This window comes from Agelaius phoeniceus, chromosome 4, assembly GCF_051311805.1.
Source record: "Agelaius phoeniceus isolate bAgePho1 chromosome 4, bAgePho1.hap1, whole genome shotgun sequence".
NCBI classification, from domain to species: Eukaryota; Metazoa; Chordata; class Aves; order Passeriformes; family Icteridae; genus Agelaius; species Agelaius phoeniceus.
Genome location: NC_135268.1, coordinates 11,449,470 through 11,477,299, shown reverse-complemented (window position 1 = coordinate 11,477,299; position 27,830 = coordinate 11,449,470). Strand labels below are relative to the sequence as shown.

At 40.5% G+C, this 27,830-nt stretch overlaps 1 protein-coding gene across 1 annotated transcript in view; it reads right to left on the bottom strand.

The window, feature by feature from the left end:
* Positions 1-27,830, bottom strand: part of ARSJ (arylsulfatase family member J) — a 153,234-nt gene that overhangs the window by 120,489 nt on the left and 4,915 nt on the right. Inside the window, exons 2-4 of the mRNA XM_077176792.1 lie at positions 21,745-21,795; positions 20,810-20,944; positions 19,581-19,682 (exon numbers count right to left, since the gene is read on the bottom strand). Coding sequence (XP_077032907.1) covers positions 19,581-19,682; positions 20,810-20,820 — 113 coding nt within the window. The 5' untranslated portion in view covers positions 20,821-20,944; positions 21,745-21,795. The remainder of the gene's footprint in view (positions 1-19,580; positions 19,683-20,809; positions 20,945-21,744; positions 21,796-27,830) is intronic.

Here is a 27,830-nt window from a genome sequence, read left to right as displayed (position 1 = left end):
ACTCAAGAATTGTCCAAAGGACATGCTTACCTCTCATACTTGCACTCTGTGATCCCAAAGAAGCACCCCACAGCAGTGTTACTTCTCTTCCTGTATTTAAGTCCACATTTGTAATGTGTGATTTGCAGCAGGTTACAAATGAAAAGGCTTTCAATCAAACTCCTCCAGAAAACAGCTGTAGGTGAAATCCAACACATGAGCTCAGACCAGAAAGGGATTTAAGAGGATCATCTTCTGAGATGTAAGCTGTCATGTTTTTATTTGCAGTGATGAATGACATGTGAACTGGATTGTGTATTGCTGCAGTTGCCATAGGGAAGGGACCTGCTCACACATACCTTTAAGTTGGATTTACAGCACACCAAGGAGAGCAGACAACACCAACAACAATGCAGCCCTGTCAATAAAAAAGGTAAGTGTGAAAGGAAGAAGAAAAGAATAAAAGAAAACAATGCTGTATCATTTCATGTTCAATCTGTTTCTCCCCTTCAGTGGAGGGCATGGATCTCTGTACTATTTGAATGCTCAGCTACCATTTTCCAAAAGCACTTGAATGAATGCTGAAGGACAAAGGTGTCGTTCTGGAAGACATAGCCTCTTGCAGCACAGTAGCCCTGAGATGCTGGTTCTGTTGATTGAGTGTCTCTTCAGCTCAGATGAGTGATAGGAAATCCATCTCTCAGCAACTCTGTGACTTCATCTGTACTGCCAAAGCAAGGAAAGGAGGTCGACAGCATCTGAGTGGAACCCATGGACAGTCCACGTCCTCGCTACTGAGGGTACAACCAGAACAGGATACACTACTAAATGAGCTAAAAAACTCTCATACCCAAATCAAATTCACAGGCTGCAGTCTGTTTCTACTTGCTAAATTGTGCTTTTGAAGGAAAACTAGAGGCTGACTTCCAGCTGCTTTATTGTTTAGGTGACCCAGATTGTGTTTTAAACACATTTGCTCAGCTGAGCTATGAACTGGTTTCTTTAGGGAACAAGAATTATGCAGAGAATTAAGACCGATTATGAGACACCTCCTTTCATTTCAGAATTCAGAAAAGTCCCACAATGTTAAGAAAAACTGGTCATGAAGATCAAAGGAAAAGGGAAGGCAATTAACAGATTGTTTCTTTTGAAGAGGGATAAGTGCCAGTTTCCCAGCTTTTGTTGATAAGAACAAGCAACAGCCATATTTCAAGGGGCTCATGGGAAACCTCTGCAAATCACAGGGACATCAGTTTGAGGACTGTGAAAAATTTCTGCATACTCTAAAATCTGAATTTGTAGGAAATATTTGCCTATTACAGCAAGGCAAGAAACTCAATATTCTAATGAACAAATATAATGCAAAAACATCAAAGAAGGGACAGTTCAGTCTGCACAGAGTAAGTTTGGAAGGCTGACACTAAAGAAAAGACATAGTAGGCATTGACTGCTACTTTTCACTGAAACCCAAGAAAACCAAATATAGTGAATCCTATACCCAGTCCATCTTGCTTGCAGTACAGATAAATAAGATTGATATTGAAAGTTCCACTTATGACTGAAGATGCATTTGGCAATGAGTCAGACAAGGAGGGCTTACCTTATTTTAATACATTCTATAAAGCAGCAAAAACACTCCAGTTGTTATTGGAAGAGAGAAGAGCTGCAAAGGCATGTAGTGACTAAACACAGGTATTACAGAGTGATAAACCAGAACAAGGTGCACAACCAGAAACAGCTGATAAAAAAAGTCTTGTTTGAAACATCAAGCACCAAGTTGTGGCCAAGAGTGTTGGTGGTAAAGAGCACCAAGACATGACAGGCACCCCACAGGGAAGTTTTCTGGGTGTAGGAAATCCCAGCTAAAAGGGAACAGGACAGTTGTAGCTTGTGCTGTTTCTGCACTCTCTCCTCAGCACCATCAGATGAATGACACCTCAGCCAGGAGGAAATCTTGGCTGAGTTTTAGGCTATACTCAAAGGATTTAAAAATGTATTCAGCCAAGCTAAAATACAGCTGATTCTGTAAGACAATATGCAAACTGAAGCAGAAATGCAACTACCCCTTACTAGCTAAGTGCTCTGTCTTCAAATATATGGACATAAATGAAGTCCCTAATTATCTTTTTGAGTTTTGTCTCCAAGAAGAAACTTGTGGAATTACTGGATTGAAAAATAGTAAGAAAATAGGTGAATTCATTATGCAGGAAAGGAAAAGGCACTCTGGAATACAAAGCTAAAGCTGGCACTTGCTATCTCAGGCACTGAAAAACATCATACATAAGAGAAGACTTTTGGATTTCAGTTAAACATATCTATGTAACAGAAAAGCAGATAATAGAATTTATGACACTATGTGAGATAGAGTACTAACTACTGAAAAATGTTATCAACACAAAGCTAGAGTTAATAGACATCAGCTGCTAGCTTTCAAAGTAACAAATTCACCTATAACTATAACGCATAAAAAAAGATCACAAAGGCTGTGGGAGATGCACTCCAAGTGTTTGATCCAGGGTTTCTCAGAAAGGATCCCCAACAAATTGTCAAAAAGCTCCAAATGATATATTCCAAAAAACCAACTAGCTACCCAACACAAGAACTCACTCCAAAAATCCTCAAACCAACAAAACCAGTCCAATCTCAGCCACATTGCTCTTTTGTCCATGAAGTTGTAAATCAGGGCACAGTCCTTCCTTATTTATTTGTGTAGACTTTAAATGTACCCTGATGAAAGGCAGCTTTTCCATCAGGTCACCAGGGCAGAGCAGCTTGTGCTGTGACATGACAAAAAGCACTGCTGCATCCACTAGGATGATAGATCTAACACTGTGCTCCCAGATTATCTGTGTAACGCAAAGAGGAGCGCCAAACCAGGGGCCTCATACAACACAGTAACCACTGAGGGACAGGTGAGGTGCCAGGGCCAGGTTTTTTGACTTTGACTTGTGAGAAGAGAAAAGTTAAAAATAAAGAGGGTGTTTATTTTGATATCTTTACCTTGGCAATGGCCAGCAGCCTTTGCAGCAAGAGAATTACATGCAAGGGTAGAAAAGGGCCCAGTCATTGATGTCTGAGACTGAGTCTGACTACTTGAGTGGCTTCAAAGATCACAGCCTTCAAGCTGCTGTTCTCTTCACTCCCACTGTTCTCCCAAACTGTCACAGTTCTGCCAAAAACATCTGAGGTACAAACACACACATTTTTTGTTTAATATGCTAAGTCACACAGGCTCAGTTTAGGAAAACTATCCTGTCACAAAAAAAAAATTCATCTAACTTGCTCCCAGCAGTGCTTCTCTCCTCTTTCCACACAGTAACTGTGGAAAGTGTGCAGAGACATAAATGAAGGATACTTCCAACTCGGCTCAGCAGACTCACAACACAAGCACAATATCTCATAGCACTGAAAGCAAACAGGTGATGTTCCATGGAGTTTGAACATGAAATACATTATCTGTGTGATGCTTCACTCAAATAACTCCTTCACCAAAACACCTCAACCACATTACTGATAACCATGAACAACACTTGCATTTTGTTGCTTTGAGGCATTAGTAGCAGCATGGCTGAACATGTACCTAAAACTCCCAGTTTATGGAAAACACATAAGGTCTCCAACTCCTGGCCTATTCTAGACAAAGTGCATTTGACAGGGGAAATCCAAATAAATATATTGATAGACAACTGGCCAACATGCAGCTGTTAATCCAGCTTCAGTTCAGGTGCTACCTTCTCATCACAAATGAGTTCAGAGCAAATTTAGGCTTGGAGGTCCACAATAGAACTGCCCAGATATGAAAGCTACAATACATAATAAAAAATTTAGCATCCCACTTATGTCGTGGGGGCCCACACACCTACAGGATCCATATAATTTGCATCTGTTGCTGAAAGTGGTCTTTTCAGTTTAGGTATCTGGTTTAAGGATCAGTAGACAATTAACAATTGATGAGCAGCTCAAATAGCTCACTTGATATCTCTGTCTCTGAGCACACTCCCACACTGTCAGTGTCTCAGTTCACTCTCTCAGCTACACTGAACAATAACTCCAAATCAAAACAGAGGGAGTTGCACTAAATGTCAATAAAGAAAACTGCTTCAGCGCTGCCTTAAAAAATACAATCAAATAAATCAGCCTTTATTTGCTACATTTCCATTAACCTTGAAGCCTTAACACATACTCTTATAAACAAGTTATTAGCAGTAGATGGTGTTCTGCAATGCTTGTGAAATGCTGCTTAAATGCATTTTAATAATTGAGAATGGAAAATTTTGTCACTGTGTACTAGAAGCTTGTCAGGATATAATGCTGGGGAGCCAAAATTTGCTTTAGTTTGGTGTTTTATTTTAGAATGAGAAAGAAGAAACTAAAGGTCTGGAATTCTATTTAAATTATTTAAACTAGCTAATAGGTGTTTTAATTTTTAAGGGCAATGCACAAGGTAAGCAACTTGTTAAAAAAAGACCAAGTCAGTTGCCACAGAAATGATATCAGGGACAAATCCAAAGGCAATGTGTACATCCATCAGAGTCACAGCTCAGGAAACAGCAGACTGCAGTGTGCCAAGCAGCTTGAAGGCCATGGCATCGCCTGCATACACCTCTTCCCTCCTCCACAGGAATCAGTGTGTCTCACTTATTAAAAGGATGCAGCTTTGTGGAACCTCAGGACCACATTTCTCGAGGAGAGGTTCAGAACCAGCTCTCCCAATGGACAGTGGTAAAGCACACAAACTGCCCCTGCTGTATAATTTTCCTCTTTTCACCCATCATCACTTAATAAAATTAAAACACAAATAGTATTGATGTCAGTGATCAAAAAGAATTTAAAAACACAACCTGCTCTGATAATTAAAATTCCTCTAAACACATACCCATTTGTCATCTTCCATTTGTTTTCCCTTCCGCAAGCCACAGACATTTTCCCTATGAGTCTTCCTATTTGATAAGGCAAGAGTCATCCCTTTTAGGAAATAAATTACAAATAAGAAATGCTTGGATTAGCCAGGCCTTACTGATCTTCCTTCATGAATAAACAATGAGCTTTTCCAGAACTGTGAGAGAAATGCATTCCATAAAATGAATGTGTTTCTTTGTTGTCAGACAAAAAAAATCCAGCACAGAACCAAAGCACTTTGTTCTAGGCTACTTGCACTTAGCATGGGTTTTAAATCCTGAACTTCTGGAGAGGAATTAACCCTGCCACACAAAAGAGCCTCCACACTTATCACACAGGAGTCTCAAAAATTATACTGAAATCAACTACATGGAGCCAATTTGCCTTGCCGGAACTCTGATATGAGGTGGATTTATCCAAAAGAGGAGTACACTTATTTATTTTTTCTCTCCTAGCTTTGGAAATATTCAAGAAAGCTCAGAGCCTCTTGCCTTTTTTCCCCCAACTGAATTAAAGTGGGAAGGTGTAAAAACTAAATAATCCAATTATATTCATGGCTTAGAACCTTGGATACAAGCAATGCAAAACCCAGTAAAAAGAAAACACAAGGGTGTTTTGGCTGATTCTGTCATTAATAGGTTTTATGATATTTTCTAATGTAAATGAAGTTGCTTATTTTCTTCTCCTCTAGAGTATTTAGAAAAAATTGTTGAAATCAACTTCTCACACAACTGCAAACAAAATTTTTTCTCTGAAGATTTCTCTTTCAAAATAAAACCGTGGTAGAGAGGCACTACCTTCTCTGAAGTAAAAACTGCTTAGCAGAGGGTGCTTTTCATGAAGCAGTGAAAAAAGGAGTGCCCAGTTCTTTCTCTGTCAAGTGCCATGGCTACAAACCAGCTATGATTCATGGAGCAACACTGACTTGCAGTGAGGATTTAGTCCCAAAGGACACAAGGAGGCCCACCCCAAGGACACCCAGCAGGATATGCAGGAACATACCCCAGGGTTAGTCAGTGGTACTGCTTCCATAGCCTCACCCTCTACCTCCATGCTTGACGTGGATTTTGAGGCGTCCTTTTTGGGGAGGTGTAGTCGGGGGGTGGCAGGAGGAGGAATGAACAAGTATCATCCTGTTCTACCAGCACCTTCTGTTACTCAGATGCTCCCATCATCATCTAAGGAGCAGAAATCAAAATCCCAGCCTATACTTAGTGCTTGAATCACAAGCATCACTCAAATGATTAGACAGAGAGAGCTGCATCAGGGAATATCAGGATGGACCAGCTTCTTGCAGAATTCATCTCCTATTTAATTCATATTATTCAGAGCTTGACACATTTTTACTCCTAATAAAGTACTACTGCTGACATGCCACACTTCATGAAGCTCTTCTTCCATAATTACATGGTTGTGATAAATACAACGGGGAAAGAAGACCAACTGATTTTGTATCAGTAATTTGAAATGTATTCATAAGCAGTGCTGTAAAAAATAGATCCTGCAAGTTCCAGGGACTAAGTACATAATTCTATACATAAGAGTTCTTCAGCTAATAAGCTATTTTTGGACTATGCTGGTCCAAGTTACAACAGGCTTAAAAGGCAGAAAAGGACAATCTATACTGAGATATGATTGATTAGAAATCTGTTTGTCAAACCAAAGTAGAATGACAGACAGCACACGTGCCAGAAAAGCTGCACGCCAGAAAGCCTACTTCAAGTACCCCCCCATAAATAACAGCAAATCTAATCCCCAATTTCTATGGCAACAAACATGCAGCTTTCCTTTCCCACTTCTATCTGCAGGTTTTCTTTTCCAGGGCCATTCACTACACAAGTTTCATCTTAGGACTCCAATTTCCTCTTGGACTGATCATGAACCATAAAGAACAATTCTTGGGTCCTGGCCACTGACCATTGTTAGGTGCACAGTTAAAAACAGCACTAGGAAATCCTTGTGAACTGTGGTTACAGCTGATTCACTTCCCCATTACAGGGGCATCTATCAGCAACAGGCTGAGACTCTGGCTGGGAATTCCAGGCTGATGCTGAGCACACCAGAGCTGGGTTCATTACTTCAGCGCTTATGGTATAATGGCATTGTTGCCAGAAGACACTAGCGCAATTTCAACTGTTGCTATGGCCTGTACACAATTAGTAAGAGACCATGAATTACCTTGGATTGAATAGGAGTCAGAAGAACAAAAGTGGGCTTCCATTACAGCTCAAGTAACTTATCAATTCAAGAAGTAAATATTGCATAATTTTATCGATAGTTGTCCGGTTTTAAATGTGTGATGCCCAGCAGATTATGCTTTTCCTAACAGAAATAGCAGCTTTACATCTTCATTCCTGTCTTAGCTTCCTTTTAGAATGTACAGACCATGTTCTATATGATGTATTGTTATCTCTAATCTTTTATGTACACAGAGAAGTACTTGTGTATAGAATATTACCAACACAGCCCCTTTGGAATGACAGTCATTTTCCTATCCAAGAGGCAAAAGCCATAAAAATGACAAGCTGCTATTTTTAACTACAATGCTAATGCCTATTCCTCAGCAGCCTCTATTCCATCTGAGTTAGGCTGGAACAGATTGCTTCTTAAAAATGTAGCTAACACACATTTGCTGTGGAGCACTAATACTGCAACAAGCTCTTTGGGTCTCCTTGACTTGCTGAATATTCCACTGCCAGAAGAGAAGGTAAACAATACAGAGCATCACTTTTTATCAGCATGTCAGACATTGTGTTAAACAGCAAGAAAACCTGAGGAGATGCTGGTTTTTCTCAGTTTCACAGCCACATAACTTTCAGTTGGGCATCCCCATAAGGATTGAGAGTTATGGAAACAAAATTTGCACAGGAGCACACAGCAATTTTAGCTCTGGAATGACCACATACTTTTAGGAAATAAGAACTGTATCTGCTATTAGTGCAATGATAGCATCAATAAGAAGCAAGCCTAAGAAACATGCTACAGAAAAAAATCCCCAAACAGCTAGTAAAAATAATTAAATCTTGAACATTTACATTGATCAAATACTTTGTGTACTAACAACTTGATCATATTGCCTCAAGCCTTCAAGTCTTTAAACATACTTAGTTCACATTTAATTCTTCAAATAACATCTTTTGCTGAAAAAGGAAATTAAGACAAAAATCATACCTTGGCTTCTCTAAAACTGATTAGTTATTTAGTAAAAAACAAATTAGTTATTGCTCTCATGTGTGATTTCAGACACTCCCAGAACCCAGATACTGCTTTGCTAAGATACAAAAACACAGTTGAGAAGAAATGCTTCTATTTTAGGGTTCAAAATCTACTTAATAGTGTAATACTGGCTACTTAATTACAAGAAAAACAACTTCCACGTAATTGTTACCTTGCAACATTTTAAGTCCTTAATACCACATAATAACAGAAATAATTAAATGCAATTATGTCAGTGATTGTTGCTGATAGCTAAAAATCACACAATTATCACAATCGTGACCAATCCCAAATACCTCACCCTGGACACCATGGCAAAGTTTGTAATTCAAAGAGAAAATCCAATTACAGAAAGGCAGCCCAGAGGCTGGATGGAACAACTTGAGGTCCTTGGAAACACAGAAAGGTTTGAGTTGGAAGGGACCTTTAAAGATCATCTCATTCCAAGCACCTGTCATGTGCAGGGACATCTTCCACCAGATCAGGCTTCCCCAAAACCCCTCCAACATGGCCTTGAACACTTCCAGGGATGGGGTATTGACAGCTTCTCTAGGCAACATGTCTCATCACCTTCATAATGAAAAGTTCCTCCTCATATTCCACCTAAAACTATCCTCATCAGTTTAAAACCATTGTTCCTCCTCCCCATTCCCACAGCCAGCCTCTTTCTCCTCTGGAAGCACTGATACACACTACTCAAGGAAGAATTCAATTTTCTGTACAAACAGCTTTTCTGAAAACAAATAAATTTTCCAATTACTATTAATACAGACAGTACGGAAAAGCTTGCACACACATAATAACTCCTTGGAAGAAAAAGCCCAACTACACAAATGGTGCTGTGAGACCTTGAGGAGTGACCTCAAGGCTGCTGCAATGCTGTGAGCAATTGTGCTACTCAGGCTGTTCAAATTAGGCTCTTCTTGCTGTGACAGCAGTTCCCAGTGCATGCCTGACTGAGCTTTCAGAAGGGATGTATTTGTTGTTTCAGTGTGGACCCTTTGGAAAAAAACAGGACTTCCAAATCCAAAATGCATAATTTTTTTCACTATTCTGCACATTGCTGCTGGTGCTTGGAACCAGAGTGCAGCTGTACCTGTAATTGCCTAATAACTGACCTACACTGGTTTTATAGTAACTCCGCAATAGTAAGAAAAATTTCTAGACCATAAATCAAGGACCACAGCTCAGAAGTTGACCAACTCACAACAGAAAAAATAAGGCATTTTTAATATTTCTGTCTGGGATCAGACAATAATTTCTCACATATGATAATTTAATATATTCCACAGAAAGCTCTTCTCTCTTTATTTCCTGAAACTAACCAGTAATAAAATACAGCACACCACACACAGGGCATATATTCTGTGATGCAAACACCTAGATCTGTCATGTTCCTCAGGCTACTCTTCCAAACAAGAGCTAACACCTGCCTCCCCATGTACCAACACAAGTAATATCTGTATATGGAACAGTGACCTCTGTCACTATGAACTGAATTCTGGTTGAAGAGAACTCTCTGTCTCCCAGGGAGGGCTGCCCGATGGCTCCCAGTCTCTCTCTCTTCCACCCTTCCACCCCTGGGCTCAGGCCTACCTCTCCCAGCCACATGTCTTTTCCCCTCCCACCGCCCAGCCAGCAGCTGGGCCAGAGGAGAGATCCAAACTCTTTCCCATCAGAAACCCAAGAGAGCCTCCCAGGGGAGAGCTCTGCTTTTAACCCCGTGTTCTCAGAGGTGGTCCCAATGTCCTAATGGCCAGGTTAGATGCCAATATTAAAGTCTGAATGTCCATTGGCCTGACCACAGCATCCCAGAAAACACATTTTCTGTCAAACCACCACAGTTCCCCAAAACTGAACATGCTAGGCACCTGTGACTATAGAAAAAGAATCTAACACTTATGTCCCATTATTTCAGCATTCAGAAACCTGTTTGGGAAGAACACAGAAGTAACTAAGTTGATCAATAAACCTAGTCTAGTATCAGATCAGAGACTCAGAGCTGCCATACAGAAAACCAGGAGCTGTATTTTGGTTTTTAACTCGTAGATTATTCTCTGCTAATAACCATAAAGCGTACAATAAATTACTCATTAAAATGAGATCTTACATCTCAGGTGTAATAACATCTCTACTCAATTTCTAAGCACTAACATTGCTGGGAATGCAAACACCCCAAACTCAGCAAGTACCAGAAAAAAAAAATAAATGCAACATTAAACTAACAAAGTAGAAACAGTTTAGTTTTGTCCCAATGAGTCACCTTTAAGGTTATCTTGCCATTTTTCTTACCCTTACACATGACCTCCCAAAACCACCCCACCCAACTCCCCAAACCCCAAGGAAAAAGTTGACAATTAAATCTATGCAGTTCATCAAACAGATAAAATACCTTCCTCTAGCTGTACAGGCACCTGCCTGAAGCACTGTATCACTAAACCCCATCACTTTCTACCCTGTGGTTATAACCTTGATTTTTTCCCCATGATCATAAAATTTGGCTGCAATTAAGCTAAACACATGGCTTCCCCTGTGGAATAAAACTCGCTTTTAGGACCAGGCTGTCTTTCATCTGCCAATAGCAGGGGTGGAGCAGCAGTGCCTCCAAGCATCTCTTGAGTCTCATGCCCTTTTCTCCCAGGACGTGGAACTCCCTGGGCAGCCCAGAGGCCGGCCCTCAGCACACGGCTTGCCCTCAGTTGGTGCGGCAGCTCAGGCGGATGCAGGAATTCCCCATGCTGCAGTTTCTGTGCCCAGGGGCCCCGGGTAACACTTGCTGCTCCATACAGACCGCAGAGCGTATTACAAGCCCCATTGGCTCACGCATAAGAAATGAAGCTGGTTTTTTTCTCAGCCTCACCTTCTGCACTGTTGTACCTTTGGAATCAGCCTTGCCTTGTCTCTGACAGCAAACGCAAGATAGCACCCAGGTAGTGACAGGGAAAGCCAAGCTTCATACCACAATACTCTGACACATTTAAAAGCAGCTTGTGGTCCCAGGAGGGGTCACCACGGTTTTAACAATGGACCCTGTTCACAGGACATAAAGCCAAATCTGGTAACTCTCCATGGACCGGGAAAGGTAGGAGTTGACTGTCATCCCTGTCTAATTTCTTATTTAATTCTACACCTCTATTTCCCACAAAATGATGCCTAAAAGGGGTACTTGCCAACAGCTTGGGACTCTCAGTGAGGCATTAGCACCTCCTTGGCCACTGTGGGACTTGTGTAGAGGGGACATATTGATACTTCCCAACAGCAATAGCAGATAAGGAAATTACTTCTATTGCACAAACAGTACTTTTGTTTGCATGGGGACAAGATGCAAAGTGGAGGTACATTATTCAGAAGAATCCCATGTTTATAGTGCAGCTTCTACTAGATGTGACTGCCCTGCTCATCAGAGCAACACTTGTTTATAAACATCTTTTCAGGACCACATCAAAGGATAACAAGTTGATAATATTATTGGTACTTAGAGGTCTAACAGCAAAACACTTCAAGTCAAGAGCACATTAAACTTTTGTGCTTAATTGAAATCTAATTCTGCTCATGGAAATCTAAGACAACCTAATTTACTTCATAGCAAAGCAGGAGCACAGGAAGTCTCTGTGCCACTAACTTGGGGCAATACCAAAACTTTTAACAATGTGTGTGGATCTAGCATCACCTTTTTATTACCAATATCTACATTCCCATCTTTAAAGCACATATTGAGATAGCATTATTTCAGATAATTCCCAGAACTAGACCTGAAAAAGAAAGTACAGTTTAAGAAGGAAATGCATGAGATAAGAGAACATCCCCTAGGGACTTAGACCGCTGTGTAGTGGGCAACACCCATGAAAGTTCAGTTTATGAACAAATAAGTTCAGGTTATACCTTGGAAACCACAGTTTGATTTGCTTCCCTCCAACAGCTCTAAATCCTGGAGAGAAGGCTAACTGAGCTCATCAGAGGTTTGCATTAAAACCAATGGTGTCCTAAAAGCATTAATACCTACAGCGAGCTTTAGAAGCCTTGCTGAGGCAAACAGATAAGGCTTCTCTCCTTTTTTTCCTGGAGGGAGGAACAGAGCTTTCCCAATAGTCAAGATGACCAAATGTCAGAAGTTGTGAACACTAAGTCCCCTTGGTCAAATTGTCTGAACAGGTGAGAAAGTTCAGCATCTTTTAATTCTAAGCTATATTTTGGTAATTTTTAAATACAATTTTTTTAACCATTGGGACAACTCCTCATCACATCTACCTTTATTCCCAGGTCACTATTTTTACTTCCAACTTACTATCCCCCAAGCCTGTTACTCTTTTAAGAGGAATGTGGGCATGCTACAAAACTTTTCCCTGAACATCTGTAATACTTGAATTACAAGGAGACATGGTCATAAAGACCTCATATAAGAAATCAACTTGCTAGGGAAAAAGAAATGCTTTCTTATTTTTAAACTCACCTGTCAAATAATTTGAAATTCAACAGCCATTCTGTTACAAAAGTCATTTTACTGATTTTTCTTTAGTGGATCCAGAGTATTTGAGACTAGACTACTGAAATCTGTATCTATAAATGGAGAGAAAACCTTAATATCAACAGTCTTAGCTTCTCCATACCACAAAGTTCACAACAATATTTAATACAAGGCCAGAGACCCAGAGCTGTGAAAAATCACACAGCATAGGCCTAAAGAAACCAAAATCTTCAAGATGATTTAACACCTTTCCCTCTCATGATTTGCTGCTACAACTGTGTCTAGACCAAATGTGCTTGTGGTCTTGTGGGCACTGTACAGCAGTCAACTAAAACCAACCAGGTAGGCTGCCACTAAATATCCTGAAAGAAGGGGAACTCAGCATAATAAGGGAAATAGATTAAAAAGTCTCAGTACATTATGATCTCAGTTTTGCAGTCACAAACTCTCTTCATAAACATGATTTCCCCATTGCGTAGATAACAAGTCACCACTACCAAAGCAGCCAGTGGTTTAAGTTGCTTGTATCTCACCATCATCATTTACTTCAGTTTGCACTGGAACCTCCTGGCAAGCTCAGAAACAAGGAGAAACTAGCAATTTCAAGTACTTGATCTCTGTTTTAATTGTTCATCCTCCCACTACGTGTGCCTTTCCAACTGAAAAAATTTTGAGGAAGCTGCCATCTCATCTGTATTTACATTCATTTGGAAATCTTCAGGGCTGCTACTTCACAGCTGTTACACAGAAAGAATTTATTAGATCAGCTGAATGACTTCTCACTAATAATTTCCTAAGGTCAAAAAAAAAAAAGTCAGAAAAGAATCCCCCTTTTTTCCCATGATATCTGGATGACATAGTGCTATATACTCTCTCCTTTGCAGAAGATATTAAATCACCATCAGTTTGAGATCTGTGCAAGTATGAAGCACGTCCTGTAAACCATGTGCAGATAAAGCTCTTTGACTTCCCAAACTGGTAACATGCAACAGAGAAATCTACTACATAAGATGCAATATGAGAATGAAATCATGAAGCCAGGCACCTAAGGCAGCACTACCACAACACTCCTCAGACAATAATTGCCCTAAGAAAAACTAAATGGCAGTCTTCATTACCTACAAACAGCCTGACTAAATAGCCCATTCTGGGGGGGGTTCTGATCAGAGCCACAATAATATCTACTATTTCCTATTATTTTGCCTAATTAATATGTATTATTTCCTATGTTTGCAAACATACTCAAGGTTGTAATCTTTATGTAATAACCTGTCCCTTGCCAGGCACAAACACAAAAACACCAGAGACTGCTCTGTAGAGCCATAGTCAAGGTAAACTCAAGTTTCTCAGAGTCCTGCTTAGGAGAAGTAGTGCTGGGAAAATGGCAAGTGGCCTTTTAATGGCTCATAGGACTGGTTAATGAGTGACATTTAAACACATCTGTTGTTTGGAAAACCTTGAGCAGTGCTATTTCCTTGTATCTAGTAAGGAATGCAGTGTTCAACAACATAGTGAAGTAAGAGACCAGACAGATACAACAAAAGCCTTTCAACTAAACTAAAAAAAAAATCTCGAGTAGAAAAATATAAAATATTATGACACAGATGGGATTTTAGATTTTGATTGCACATTCGATTATACAACTCTTACAATTATTCTTTATAGGCCTCAAGACTGCATACAATTAGCAGCAAGAAGAAAAAAGAATTCTCACAAGTTAAGAAGAAGATTGCAGACCTCCAGACACAAGTTCTTTGGAATCCCCTGACATCAGCCCTCTGCACCCAAAAGAACTTCATTTTTTGTCTGATAAGCATCATTCGAAGTGTTTTTCCATAAACACACAATGTAACTGGGTAACAGATTCATTCACAGAAGTGAGCCAACTTGACCACACATTCCCAGCCCTAGTACCATTTTAGCTATGGGTAGTGGCTAGGTCACAATTTCCTACACTAATGCATCAATTTAGCAGAGCTATGGCAGAGAGTCAGAGCCTTCAAAGCATAACTGATTTGGTCCTGTGATGCCCCTGTCCACAAATCATTAACATCATCACAGGCTGAGGTTGGAAGGAAACTCCTAGAGGTACGCTCTGATGCCTTTGGAAGGTACCTGCTGCTGTCCCAGCCTTGCTTTCAGATCTGGCTGTGATTTAGTGGATGCCATGCCTCTCTGGCCAACCTCTGCTGGTGCTTAATCACCCTCATTGCAAAAAAATTTCCTCAATTTTAGAGGAAAACTCCCCTGTTTCATTTTGTGCCCAGTGGCTCCGGTTCTGGCACCAGGCAGCAAAGGCAGCCAAGTTCTGTCTCCTCTGTACCCTCCCCCTCCAGCTATCTATCCACTGATGAGATGCCCTGGAGCCTTCTGTTTTGAGCTGAAGAAGCACAGTGCTCCCAGCTGTTCCCTGAAGACAGGACAGTGCTTTTCTTTGAACACATTCCTGGCCCTTGGCTGCACACTCTCCTGTATCTCCCTATCTCTCCTGTGCTGAGGGGCCCACATTATCCAATGCATGGTCCCACCAGTGCTTAATGCCTTGGAAAAACTGCTACAAGGTCAGGAACAGCTCTGCACAGGAAGTGTGCAAAACTAATTCAACTTCTCTTAAAGCACACCAGCACACAGAAGGTTTCCTGATACTAAAGATTACCATTGTCTCACTTGGCTTTACATTTTCAACCACATTCCTGACCCAGATTTTAAATTAGAAAAAAAAAAAATCTATCCTTAACATTATAGCTCAACAGAGAAAGCCCAAGATGTAATACTTGAGTATCAGGTTGCTTTCCAATAAAAGTTCTGAAAACACCCTGGATTCTTAGCTTTGGCCACCTTATATTTTAAACAAATAAAGGTCATTTAGCACAGAAAACATGAAGTTACTACATATTTAGAATCTCCTGATGTTGAAAGCAGACCTCCAAAAGGTCTATTCCATAAAGTTTACATAGCCTTTGATTTCTGGAGCTCTCTTCCTGTTGCACACTGATGAGAAAAACTATGTGATACACAGATGATGATACAATCTCTACTTTTGGCATTTGTCTCCTCAGTAACTTTTCTGAATGAAACCACAAAGTTAATAGCACTCCTTCCCAATCCTACTAAAGAGAACATCTGAAATTAGTCATTATCTTTTATGCCTCAACAATGGCTGGAAAAAGTTTAGGGAAGAAAGAGGTGGGTTTATGTTAAATTCCAAGGCAGTAAATTGGGACAGTAAAAGATCAAGTAATCTGAATGAGTCACAAAAACTTGGCAAAGGAAGAAATTAGAACTTCATTTCCTGAGTTATGACCTGAAGCTTTTTGAACTTAAGCTACAAGCTTGTTGATTTTACCATTTGTATTCCAAAGGCAACATACACAGAAGGACATGGAGTCAGCAATTTGAATTATGCATAATAATGTAGCTTCTACCAGAAACACATTAATGCTTTCCTAAGCTATGATTGTACTGCAGCAGCACTTCAGGCTTTGCTTTAAGTCCTCACCACGCTTTGGCACACAGACAAATGGCTTCCCGAGCTTACCTGTGCATGCAGAGGTGCAGACACAGGCACACACTGATGACCCTTGCCCTGGAGCTGGGCTATGAATGCAGCAGAGATGCCAATTGCTGCACTGACATCCCCACACCCCTCTGGGACAGAACCAGCCCAGGCACTGTGGCCACACTGGCACTCAGTGCCAAGGCAATTGCCAGTCTATGGCACAAACCAGCAGTTCTGCCCAAGAGGAGGCGCCTCAAGCGTGAAGATGAACAGACCTGTGTTTGGCATGCTTCTGTTCCCATACCATAAATAAAAGAAACTGAAATATTTGTCCAGAACTTCCTTGTGATGCACAGTGAGTTTCCCTGGCAGACTGGGTGACAGTTACTGAAAAGCCAGAGCAATGGCTGTGGTACCCAGTACCTGATGTCCTGCAACATGGATTGTACAGGCAATCTGAATGCCCAGCATGGCTCACAGGAGCTTGTTGCTGTAGTATTCCTTACACAGTGTCACATATCAACCCTTGCCTTCCCCTGCAGAGTCTGAGAGATTTAAAACAATGGATTAAGGCAGGAAGTTTGCCTCTGGCCCAAACCAGAGTTAAGCCCACATTTAACCCTCACTGAAGCCGGTGTGGGATCTCACAAAAAAGTCAGCATCAATTTTAGCATTCTGTGTTTAAATTCTCATCCTAATTTTACTCACCATAAGGTTTCAGAACAAAGGGAGAAAAAGACTGAACACTTGTGTCCAGGTTTTCTTAAATATGTACATATACTGATTCTTACACATATAATTTGTAACTGATAGATAACTTACAAACACATTAAAATGGAAGCAGTAGCAAGATGGGTTAAGCTGAAAGAAGAATAAACAGACCAAGTAAAAAGCAAGTGGCACAGAGATACCTTATCTTATAAAGGGGTATCTTTATTACCACAGAGAATAATAAAAAGAGGAATTGCATAGGAATGGAGAAACCCCATGGATAATGCTTTACACATCTCAGAGCATTCCTCTTAAGGAGAACAAGAACAGATGAAGATATTTTTCTCATTTACACCAGGATATTATCAACAACTCTGACTGGAGAGATTGTGAAAAGAAAAGTTTTGCTTTTCTTTAGTACATCTAAAAACATGTGAGAGAAGCACATAGTAAAGACAATGACCATGGACTTACAGCTTACCTGAAGAATTACATGCTGGAAGCTCTTGCACTAATGAATCCATTGTAGAGTTCTGTTCCAACATGACTCTAAGGAGCAAAGTGCATTCCCCAAAAACCAAACCAACTTATGCTGCCCCAAATCCCTTGGTTGAACCTAATAAAATTTCCAAGTTAATTTTTGTGCTCTCCTTAATTGCCATGAACTTGTAAGGCAGTGCCTCAGACAGCTAATGGGATCTTCGGATCAAGATGTGCAGAAACATGTCCCAAAAGCTGTGCCAGTCAAGGATTTTCACAATAAATTGAGATAGTAATTCCACAGCTGTGGTGATCTAGGAGAGGTCAGGCTCATAGGAACAGGTAGTCTTGTTAGGCAAACCCTTGGGCACACAGTCACAGAAAACTCAGTGAAAGGTCACCTTGGTGAACTCAACTGAACACACTGAAAACCAGCAGAATAAGATGACTGAGCATGCAAAAATTTCTTGCCTAATGTGAAACTTAGTAATAGACCCACTTGTGAGGTCTGCCCTGTATGTAAAAAGGAGTATTCATGTCCCATCAGCATTAGAATAAAACCACATACGCAGATGTTCTGGAAGCTGGAAAATGAAACCCTTTGCATACAATGACACACATGCAAGATACCATCTATCTGATGTGGCTTTTGGGTACAAAACCTGAGACTGCTTCAGGAGCCCACAACTCAGAAATGATACTTACCAATTAACTTCTCATGGCACAAATGCTGCTTCCTTGCTACTCACATATGTTTTCAGTGCATTACATGGCAGATAGCCCCAAGCTATATCTGGAAATTCAGCCATTTTTGAATAGAAATGTAGAGATATATTGCATGACTGTGCTTTGGAATATCAATATATGCACTTTTTATGTCAGTCTGAACACAACCACCACAAAAAACCACATTTGGGAAGCCCTTTGCCAATAAACCCACTGTTTTAAAAGCTATCAGGTCACACCGTCAGATTAGTGGACAGTCAAGACTTCTGTTGGCCCAGCTGCATTAGAGTGGAACAGAAATCAGGGGCATGTGTCACATCCTCCCTTCCTAAAAGGAGATGAGCAGCATTAGGGAAAGAAAATTTGACAGCCATTACACAGAACAGTCCAAGAAAGTACAAGAAAAAACCCCAATACACTGCTGTCATCATATTGCAAAAGTCCCAGACCTTCTCCATGGTTTCTCATGGGCATTTCCTCACAGCTCTGACTCCTTCACAGCACAGCCAACAACTCCAACTCTCCCCTCACCCAGCTCACCCACCCTTTTGTAGCACTCATCTTCTTATTGGACACAGGTGTGGCCTGTTAAGGGCAGGCCTGTTCCTAACCTTTGGTGATTAGTACAGCTGCAACTCCTCAGGCATAAGACTACCTTCTGCACTATTCTTTTACATTCTATCCCTCCAGAACACACTAATACAAGTATGATTGGGAAATGCATTTATTCATCAACTACAATACCATGGCACAGAGGCCAGTGAGATACTTAAAATTCCACCACAGAAATAAAATTCAACTCAGACTAAAGAAATGAAAAAAAATTGATTGACTTGCAAAGAGACATAACCAAAGACAGCAGCAGTGATTGCTTCACTTACTGGCATAAAAGGCCTTAAAATGACTTGTTTTATTTAGTCTTTAACCTGGTCAGAATCACCAAATAGATCAAGTGTTAGCTAGAACAAGTAATTCCACCTTACAAAGCAAGTTTTTCTGGTATCTTTGGCGGGGTTTTTTTTGTTTTGTTTTTTTTGTTTTGAGTTTGGTTTTTTTTTGGTTTAATTGGTGGTGGGTTTTTCAGTTTGGTTGTTTTTGGGGGGTTTTTTTGGGTGGTGTTTGGGTTTGTTTGTGGGTTGTTTGGTTTTTTTGTTTCCGTTTTTCTTATTTGGGATTGGGGTGGTTTTTTTTAGAGTTTGTGTGTGTGTGTGGTATACAAGGAGCAGAATACCAGTACAATACCAGTAGAGGTCCTTGGTTTTCAGGGCTTACCTGCACTGCTCCAGGCCCCAAATGTTCTCATACTTGACCAGGTAAATATAACCTGTATATAACAGGAAGTCCCAAGCATAAACTGTAACTTCCCCTCTCATACAGTTGGTATTTAAATCAAAACCTTTTCTCACACGGCTTGATACTGAATCATTCCATGACCCTTGCAATAATGTAAATTGAATCCCACCATATCTCCCAACTTTTAGCATGCATTTCTTTCTAGCTGTGTCACTATTTACAAAACACTTTATCTACCAGGATGTTGCAATTTTGGAATAGGAGCTGGTAACTTTTATTTTGGCAAGCTTCACATGCTTCAATTTCACTTACCTCAGCAACGTTCTAGGAGTGAAGCATTTCCACAATTTGCCCGCTGTCCTTGCTGTTCCAGTCTGTAGACTGACTCCTCCTGTGTTTCCTTCTGGGCATATACTGTCACAATATGGAGTAAAACAGGATGTAATTTATGTTGCTAATGCCATGCATTAAGTGGTGGTACTGCTATGTACCACAGACACACAAAAACTTCTGTTTCACCTTCATTATCAGTCTATAGTCATTCCCTCTTATAGTTAAAACAGCTGGTCCCTCTTGCTTATTAAGTGTATCTTTGAAGCTAAGCTGCCTGTTTAAAAACCATCTCAGCTCTGTTGTAACCAGGAGCTTCGTAGGGAAGCCTAACTCTGACAAGCAGCTTGTTTCCTTTCATTTCTGATGGTGGATTTTACCACAAACCTCATATCAATTAGTTGAAAACTGAATGAAGTTAGGCTGAAAATATTTCTAGCATCAAAAACATTAAAGGCATTTTCATCTTTGTAGTTATATGTCATTTTCATGGGCCAAAAACCACAGGACTTCAAATCCCTTTCTATTTAAAGATGCTCAAATTCAGATTTTGCTCTCCAAATGCTCAAACAAGCAGGTCGTATCACCCTACAGGACAAGTCTTTTATGATGGATCTGTCAAGATGCCACCCTTACATATTCACTGCGGCAGCAGCAAACATTTTTTCCTTGATACTTTTAAGGAAATTCAAAGATGCCTCTGCTGCTCTATATTGGGACACAAAAAAGGGCAGGTAGTGTTAATCTGGGAGGGAAAAATAAATTTGCTAAGAGAGATTTCCCCATTATTAGTCACAAAGTGTTTAATCCAGGCAAGACAGCAAGGTGTGACACCATCTGCCTATCACTGTGGTTGTCAATGGTAATGAAATTTAACTGTTCATGAACATTTCTTCTGTTTTCTAGAATGAAATATTAATCATTTTACAGTGCTGCATGTATTTGTGCTTTGTTCAGTGACCAGAACAAATAAGTTATTGGCACAATGATGCCCATCCTGTTAAACCCAGGCTGTCATATGGACACAACACAGCAACTACTGCCAGCTCTGTCACCAACACATGCAAGTAATTTCACAAATTCTTTGATGACTTGTCCTGACATCTCAATGGACTCTTCACACTGTTGTACTCACTGACTTCTCACTCAGATTCTCCATTACTTACCATTCCTTCAGTTCCTTAATTTCCAGCTCCTGGCCACTTGCATACCTGTATCCCATGGCATTGCTTGCTCTGCAATAGGTGGCAAAAGCTGACTCTGTCTCTCTGCAGCTGCCTTGCTTGTCCTTGTTTCACATCCTGCTTAAGTGTGCTCTCCTTGTTCCTTCAATGCCATCCTTCTTGCTGCAGAGAGGGCAATATCCTCCTTACTACCTGGCTGTATCCAAAATACGCATAAACCCCTGGGGGGAAAACCCCAAACAGTTGGCAGAACAGCAGCTCTCCTCCACCTATCCCTCCTGCAGACTCATCTCTGCCTCTACAGCAGACCATGGTGCACTACCACCTGTTTCCCTAATACAGCAAAAATCTCTTTTACTTATCATTGATCACTTCTTGGAGATCAATCCATTTGACTTAAGCTCCTGTCAAAAAAGTTTTTAAAAAGGCACCATAAAGGTGGGTAATGCAGCCACATTTTCCCAAAAGTGAAATAGGCTGGAAGCCAATCCGGAGAAATGTGCTTGAGTCTTACTTTTAGCAAAGGCAAAACAAGAGACAGATTTACTCCAGAAAGAAGCAACATAACCTATTCCTTAAGGAGCTTGTACCACTAGATGGTGCTTTCAAGAGAACCAAACAAATCAAGTCAAAGCAGCAGACAAGGTCAACATACCAGAATGGAGAGAAAAAAGCACAGCAAATCAAGCTACAAACATAGCCTTATGGTATTAAACTTGTGTTCTAGGCCAGGCTATGGTTCCCTGGCAGAGAAAAGGAGCCTGAACACACCCAGCCATCACAACAGGGACATGACGAGCAATGACACGGTAATAAATATTCCGAGCTCCCAACTGCTTCCAACAGAGGATACCAGGGCATGGAGAGAAGCAAATAGACTCAAGCACCCTCTGGGCAAGCAGATGTCCTTTTCAGAAAAGGGATGAATTACACTCAAAGTGACCTGAAGCCATCTCACTTACCACCTGTCACAGTCCCTCCAAGCATAAGACTGGATCACTGGGCTCAGTGGTCTGAGAAAAAAAAGGAAAAAGGTTGGTGTTTGTCCTTATGGATAGGCATGAATTGAGAACTTTTCTGGTTATTTCCACAATTCAGAAGCTCGTTAAACAAACCATAAGTAAAGCTTGGCAACTGCCTTGTTAATCATGTTTTAAAACACATGTAACATTGCTGTACAGATACACAGCTCAGCCAGCTGGAAGCTTCAAGAGGTTTTGTTTTGCCTCATGCTCCAATCAGGTAATGAATAGAACATGGCATAGAACAAATATATACATTTTAATTTCAGTCTTTGCACTGTTTTATTGTTTGTTTAAGCCAGCCCAACTGAGACTCCTTGCACTATACGCCCCTGGTTGCATTCCATTGGAAACAAAGGCATATTTGAGGGAAGTACCTCTTACAAAGAGGTATTGATGAACCAGAAATCAGAGTCTGGACAAATAACCATTTTTCTATAAACACAGCTCTATTGTTTCAGCTGTTCTTCTCCAAGGGAATAAATATTTCATTATTCAAAGCAGTGGCTGAAAAAGAAGAACTCCTCCCCCTTCAACCAATAATCTTCCCCTCTACACTCTAGAAAAACCAAACTCCATGATTTCCATGATGCCCCTTCTTGCAATATTTGTACTCATTTTTTCACTCTTAACTTGCCTATAGACATTACTGTGATATTAAAAAGAGAAAGTCCGAGCCAATTAAGGCAGTAATGTCTGCAATCCCTTGCCCACCACAATTCCAACTTGCTCTTTGCATCTGCACCACCTATATTAAACTCATGGTTTTGCTATTACCAATGCCTTCATTTTCATTAATCCTCTTTTTTTTTTGCTTTACTCCATCTGTCAAGATGCCTCTTCTGCAATGAATTCCTTCCCAAGTGTGCTCTCAGCCATCTCACAGATACAAAATCAAAGGGAGGAACCAATTCTGTCTTCCCTCCAGCCCTAGCAGACTCCAAGATCTAATCCCAATCAGGAAAACTTGCTTTCTGGGAATCACTGTTTCTGATCCACACAAACCCCACAGCACCAGAGTTACAAAACAAGCCAAGATTTCAGTAGGTGTGGAGGGATATCTCCATACTCTCACACAAAATCTCCAGTCTGGCAAGACTGAAGGAACACAGGTGAATAAATTCTCTAGTGTCCTATATCTCAAGAGAGCTGAGGGGAGAACTCATTACTCTCCTCAGCTATCTAGTAGAGTTAGGTAAAGGAACAGCAAGGCTTTTTGGGAAGTGCTCAGTGATAGCATGAAAGGCAGTGGACACAAAGGCCAAGAAGAGCTGCTTAGAAAAAAGCCAACATAGTTGTCAAACACCAAAAGAGGTTGCCCAGATAGGCTGTGGAACCCTGATATTCCAATGTTCCAGACTGAACAGAGCAGGCCCTAAGCACCCAAAACTAATATGATCAATTCCTGCCAGGGGTGGGACTAGACCTCCAGACATAGCTTCCAACCTGGATTATTTTAGGATTCCTATGCTCAAGGATACCTGTATCTGCAGTAACCAGTAGCCAGTAACCATCTCCAAAACTGTGCTCCCAAACTTCTACAAGGGCAACATGAAGCGGCAGACTTCTACAGAAGGAAGATGAATTAAAGCTCCCAAATATTCAACTCTACATATGACAGTTCTGTAATCGATTTTAGTACATTGCTCCATTCACTGCACACAAAATCAAAAACCTAAGTCTCAGTTAATAATCACATACAGAAAATATCTAAACTCCCCCTCAAACACAACAAAAGGAGAAAATTACATTAACTGCAAATGGATCAAGATTTACCATGCCTTATCAATAAAAGAATCAACCTTCAAAGCTGCTGGTAAAACAAGAGTGTAAGGGGAGAGGTTAATCGTGAAATGGCAGATTTTTACTTCCCTAAACATACACTTGGATCAGCTGCAGTTCAGTCACTACAGTTAGAGTAACAGGATAATGGGACAAAGGGAAGTGTAACAGTTCACTGCTCCAAACATTTTCATGATCTTGCATATGTTTAACACACCCCCGATATGAAATAGGATCCAGGTTCCCTTAGCAAACCCTTCAATGCATTATTCAACGTTCCTAGGAGGGCTTTAACATGGATGTACTCAGCAAGAGACAATAACTTCAATTAAATCACTGAGGGCTGAGTAAAGGACGAGGTCCTGCCGAGGAAGACGATTGATACAGGAGACAAACAGAGGAAACACATCGAAGATCACTGATAAGAGGAGACAAACACAGGAAACACATCGTTATGTGATGGTATCAGCCCCGGGCTGCAAGGAGATGGAAGAGCTCTGTACTGGGACACAGCATCTGCTCTGCCCCACATCACAAGCTGGGCCAACACATCTGTCTGCAATTACATTTTTCCTAGCCAATTTTGGTGTACCTGGCACATCACAAGCACAGATGGGATTACCAAGATACCCACAGATACAAGACACAAGCTAGTTAGCTCCACTTTCACACAACTATACAAGAAGGTAGTAACGAAAAAACAAAGCAACAAAAATAAACAGTGGATTTAACAGAAGGCAAATTTCCCTGCCAAGAGAAAAGACTGCTAGAAAATAAAAGCAGGAAAAGGCTTATTTGAAAAGGAGAGACCAGATTTTCAATGATAAAAAATATTAATTTCTTTTTTCTGCAGTTGTTTTAAACTGACTTCCTAGAGTTAGTATAAATCATGTTGCTGATATTCTGTACAAACTTGCTACTTGCTTAAAGATATTTCCCCTGTTCTATTTAATAGTGTTATTAGAATGCAGCCTTTAACATTACATTATTCAGAATTGCATCAAAATTGTTAAATGCTCTAAAAGTTCAAAAGTCAATACATAAACTCATGAAGAACTTGGACAAATATACATATGATGACTCATTTGAGACCTTTGACTTGAAAGAAACTAGTATGTCATCAGGGGTATGACATGGCACACCAGTAGATTTCTAATATCTACATATATAATTAAAAATTTCTTTTCAGCTTGTTGGAGCTCTAATTTGTTAAGGCTATTTTTTCCCCTAGTTTTGGGAGGAATAGAAATGGGTTCCTGACATTCTCAGAAGTGCCTTTCCCATCCTTCTCTTGATATTTAGCCCATCTTCTAAATAAAAGGGAAGAAGAAAGGCTACACTGGGAACTAAATTAACAAGAGCAGTTTGGAGAGAAAATGACTTTCAATTTGTTCTCTCTTCCAAAGCTGATCGCTGCCCTAAATGATTCATTCTGCACTTCAGGCCTCCAAGCTCTCTGGTTGCCTTAAGCACAAGGACAGCATGAAATAATTGAAACCAACAAAAAGGAAAAACTTGACATTGTAGGAAATGGTACTGGACATACTCCTTAAAAACAGATAAACCAGTAAGAAATGGTAAGGCCACAAAAGGGACAATGTAAAATGACCCAGGTATTTAGGTACTCTAAAAGGTGTAGCTATGAAAACAAGGCAAGTTCAGCTGCAAAAGGCTGTGGTCTCTTAGACTTTGATGGTGGAATTGCACAGAAGGGATACATTTTTTAGAGCTGAGCAGAAGGAGCACCTAAGCGAACAAGGCTTCTGCAGCATTCAGAAAACAGCTTGTCAGAACACTTTTATAACTAGGGCTACTTAAAAAGCACAGAAGAGGGAAAACAATTTGTAAGGCAGACAGGAATGCATAAAGATGGAAGTCTATTACTGTAAAGATCAAATAGAAAAACAGAAGACATTCCTGGGAAGCCTGCTTCTCCACCTGAAGCACAAAGAGGTCCTCTGATATCAGATGCAGTGGTTTCAGTATGACAGTCTCGGTATCATAATGCTTGCAAAATGAAACACAGACACGCAGGTGAGGAACTAGTTTGGAATATCTGGCATGAGGATGTGGTGGTGGCTACCCAAACATTTGGAAACAACTTCTTGGCATGTGGTAGGTACATAGAGTGACTTTGGCATGCTTCCCCATCACCCCCAGCAGCAGAGCTACAACAAGATGAACCAGCACTGCTGCTGAGGGCCCACAGCTGTGCCATAAGTTCCATATCCCAAGTTCCTGGCTTCCCAAAGCACTGCAGAGCTGAGACATGCTTGTCGCAGCTGAAATGCCATATTCCCTCCCCTCTCTCTGGACTCACATCAGGGGCCATACTTGATCCCCATAGCAGACTGCATTCACCAGACTTGGGTTGTTCTGCTTCTTAGCCATTGTTGGAAGTCACTGTCCCTGACCCCTCCCAGCATTATAGCCAAGTGTATTTATATCAGTCACCCGGCACTGGAGCTTAAACTCAGGACCTCTGCCCTGCTCCCAAACACCCCAAAAAGAAGGCTGGAGAGCCCTGTTCCAGTTCTTCATATCTCACTTCTCCTAAATATCTGACCAGCAATTCAGGACTGAAAGGGACCTCCTGGGCTGGGACTATTAATCACATAGAACCCAGCCCTACAATGGCTTTCACAGACCCATCAAATTCATCTTAAAATCAGACAATATTTCTGACAAAGAAACTGGTAGAACAGGTTAGGGTCATAATTAGTTCACCAAGTAGAACTTAGCACTACCTGAGGAGACAGAACACATCCAATGAAGGAAGGACATGATGTCTTTTCAGCAGACATTTAATACTGTTTAACAAGTATTTTCAGACTGCTGCTTAATGTCACCTTTGACTAAAAAGGCTCCAAAATGCCAAGGCCAGTTGGGCTTGACAACAGGAGGAGGAAAAAGAAAAAAGAAAACAGAAGGAAAAAGAGAAAAGGAGCCAATTACATAAGATACAAAGGAAATGCAGAACTTCACTTAAAGAGTTTCATAACTATCTTTTGTCAAGCTTTCACCAGACTTCGGCCAATGCTATGAAGACTGTCTTAAAATAATTTATGAAACAGAAAACCAAATATGCACACACCATGACACACCCCTATCACCTGTGTCACTATGGGATTACCAAGCAGATCTCAGTTCATTTAACTATTCCCTTGAAGCCATTTTTAGGTGCTGCCCTCTCACTCTGCTGCTTACTGCCCAGATGGGCTAAGGAGAGCAAACTAGATGCACAGAGCTTTGGCATTTGGTGTTTTCTTAATAGGTGTGGCAAGAGCTCTTATCAATGAGAAATGGTTCAAGAGCCAAATACAATACACTACTGCTGGAGCAATACATTTGCTTGGTTTACTGCTCTTTTTATTCCTTTCAGTCAAACAGCAACACCTTTCAGTAGAGTATCCAGGCACTATTAATTATTTTACTTATTATATACAAACTAACCTTTTCTGCTTACACAGGAAAGACACACAAACCATAGCCCATTATCATGGATAATTTAAGTTAGAACCACAGATGCAAAACTAAGCAGTGCTTCCTGAAGCCACTCACAGGGAAGTGTAGAAACAGAACTGAACCAAGCATCTTGTTGGATTGGCTCACTCTCTCTGCAGCCAGGTTTTGAATGCAGTACTTGTTCAAAGATATACATAATGTCAGTAAGGGTCTGAAAACACCTCTTGCAAAGCTAGGCATAAAATTAGTACTAGCTCCAAGCTTGGGTATTTTAGCAACTTTTTTGCCTTGTGAAATAAGACTATTGCAGTAGCCTTTCGTAATTACTTCTTTACGTCTAATGAACTAATTGGAACAAGCAACCCCCACCAGGTAACAGACTTGGAACACCTTCTGGTATTTTAAACTGAAAAAAGACTACCTCCAATACCTGCTTCATGTTGTTTTCCTCAGATTTAAAGAGATGAAGTCCGAGTGCCTCTTTGAAGGATGATGAAGAAAGCTCATCATGGTGTTATTTGCTGAGATAAAAACCTATAAAAGAGCCAACTACATGTGCAAACATTTCTAACAGCAACTAAGAGAACACTGCTCTCACATGCAGGGTTTTTACACACTTAATGACTAATTTTATGTAATTGAATTTAAAAGCATGAACAGAAACATGAATATTTCTATTTCCATATTCCTTTTTAAAAGCACACTGAGGAATATGTTACCACACAATTCAAGAAGTGACTACGCAATTGGGGAGAAACAGTATTGAAACACAGGGCTGA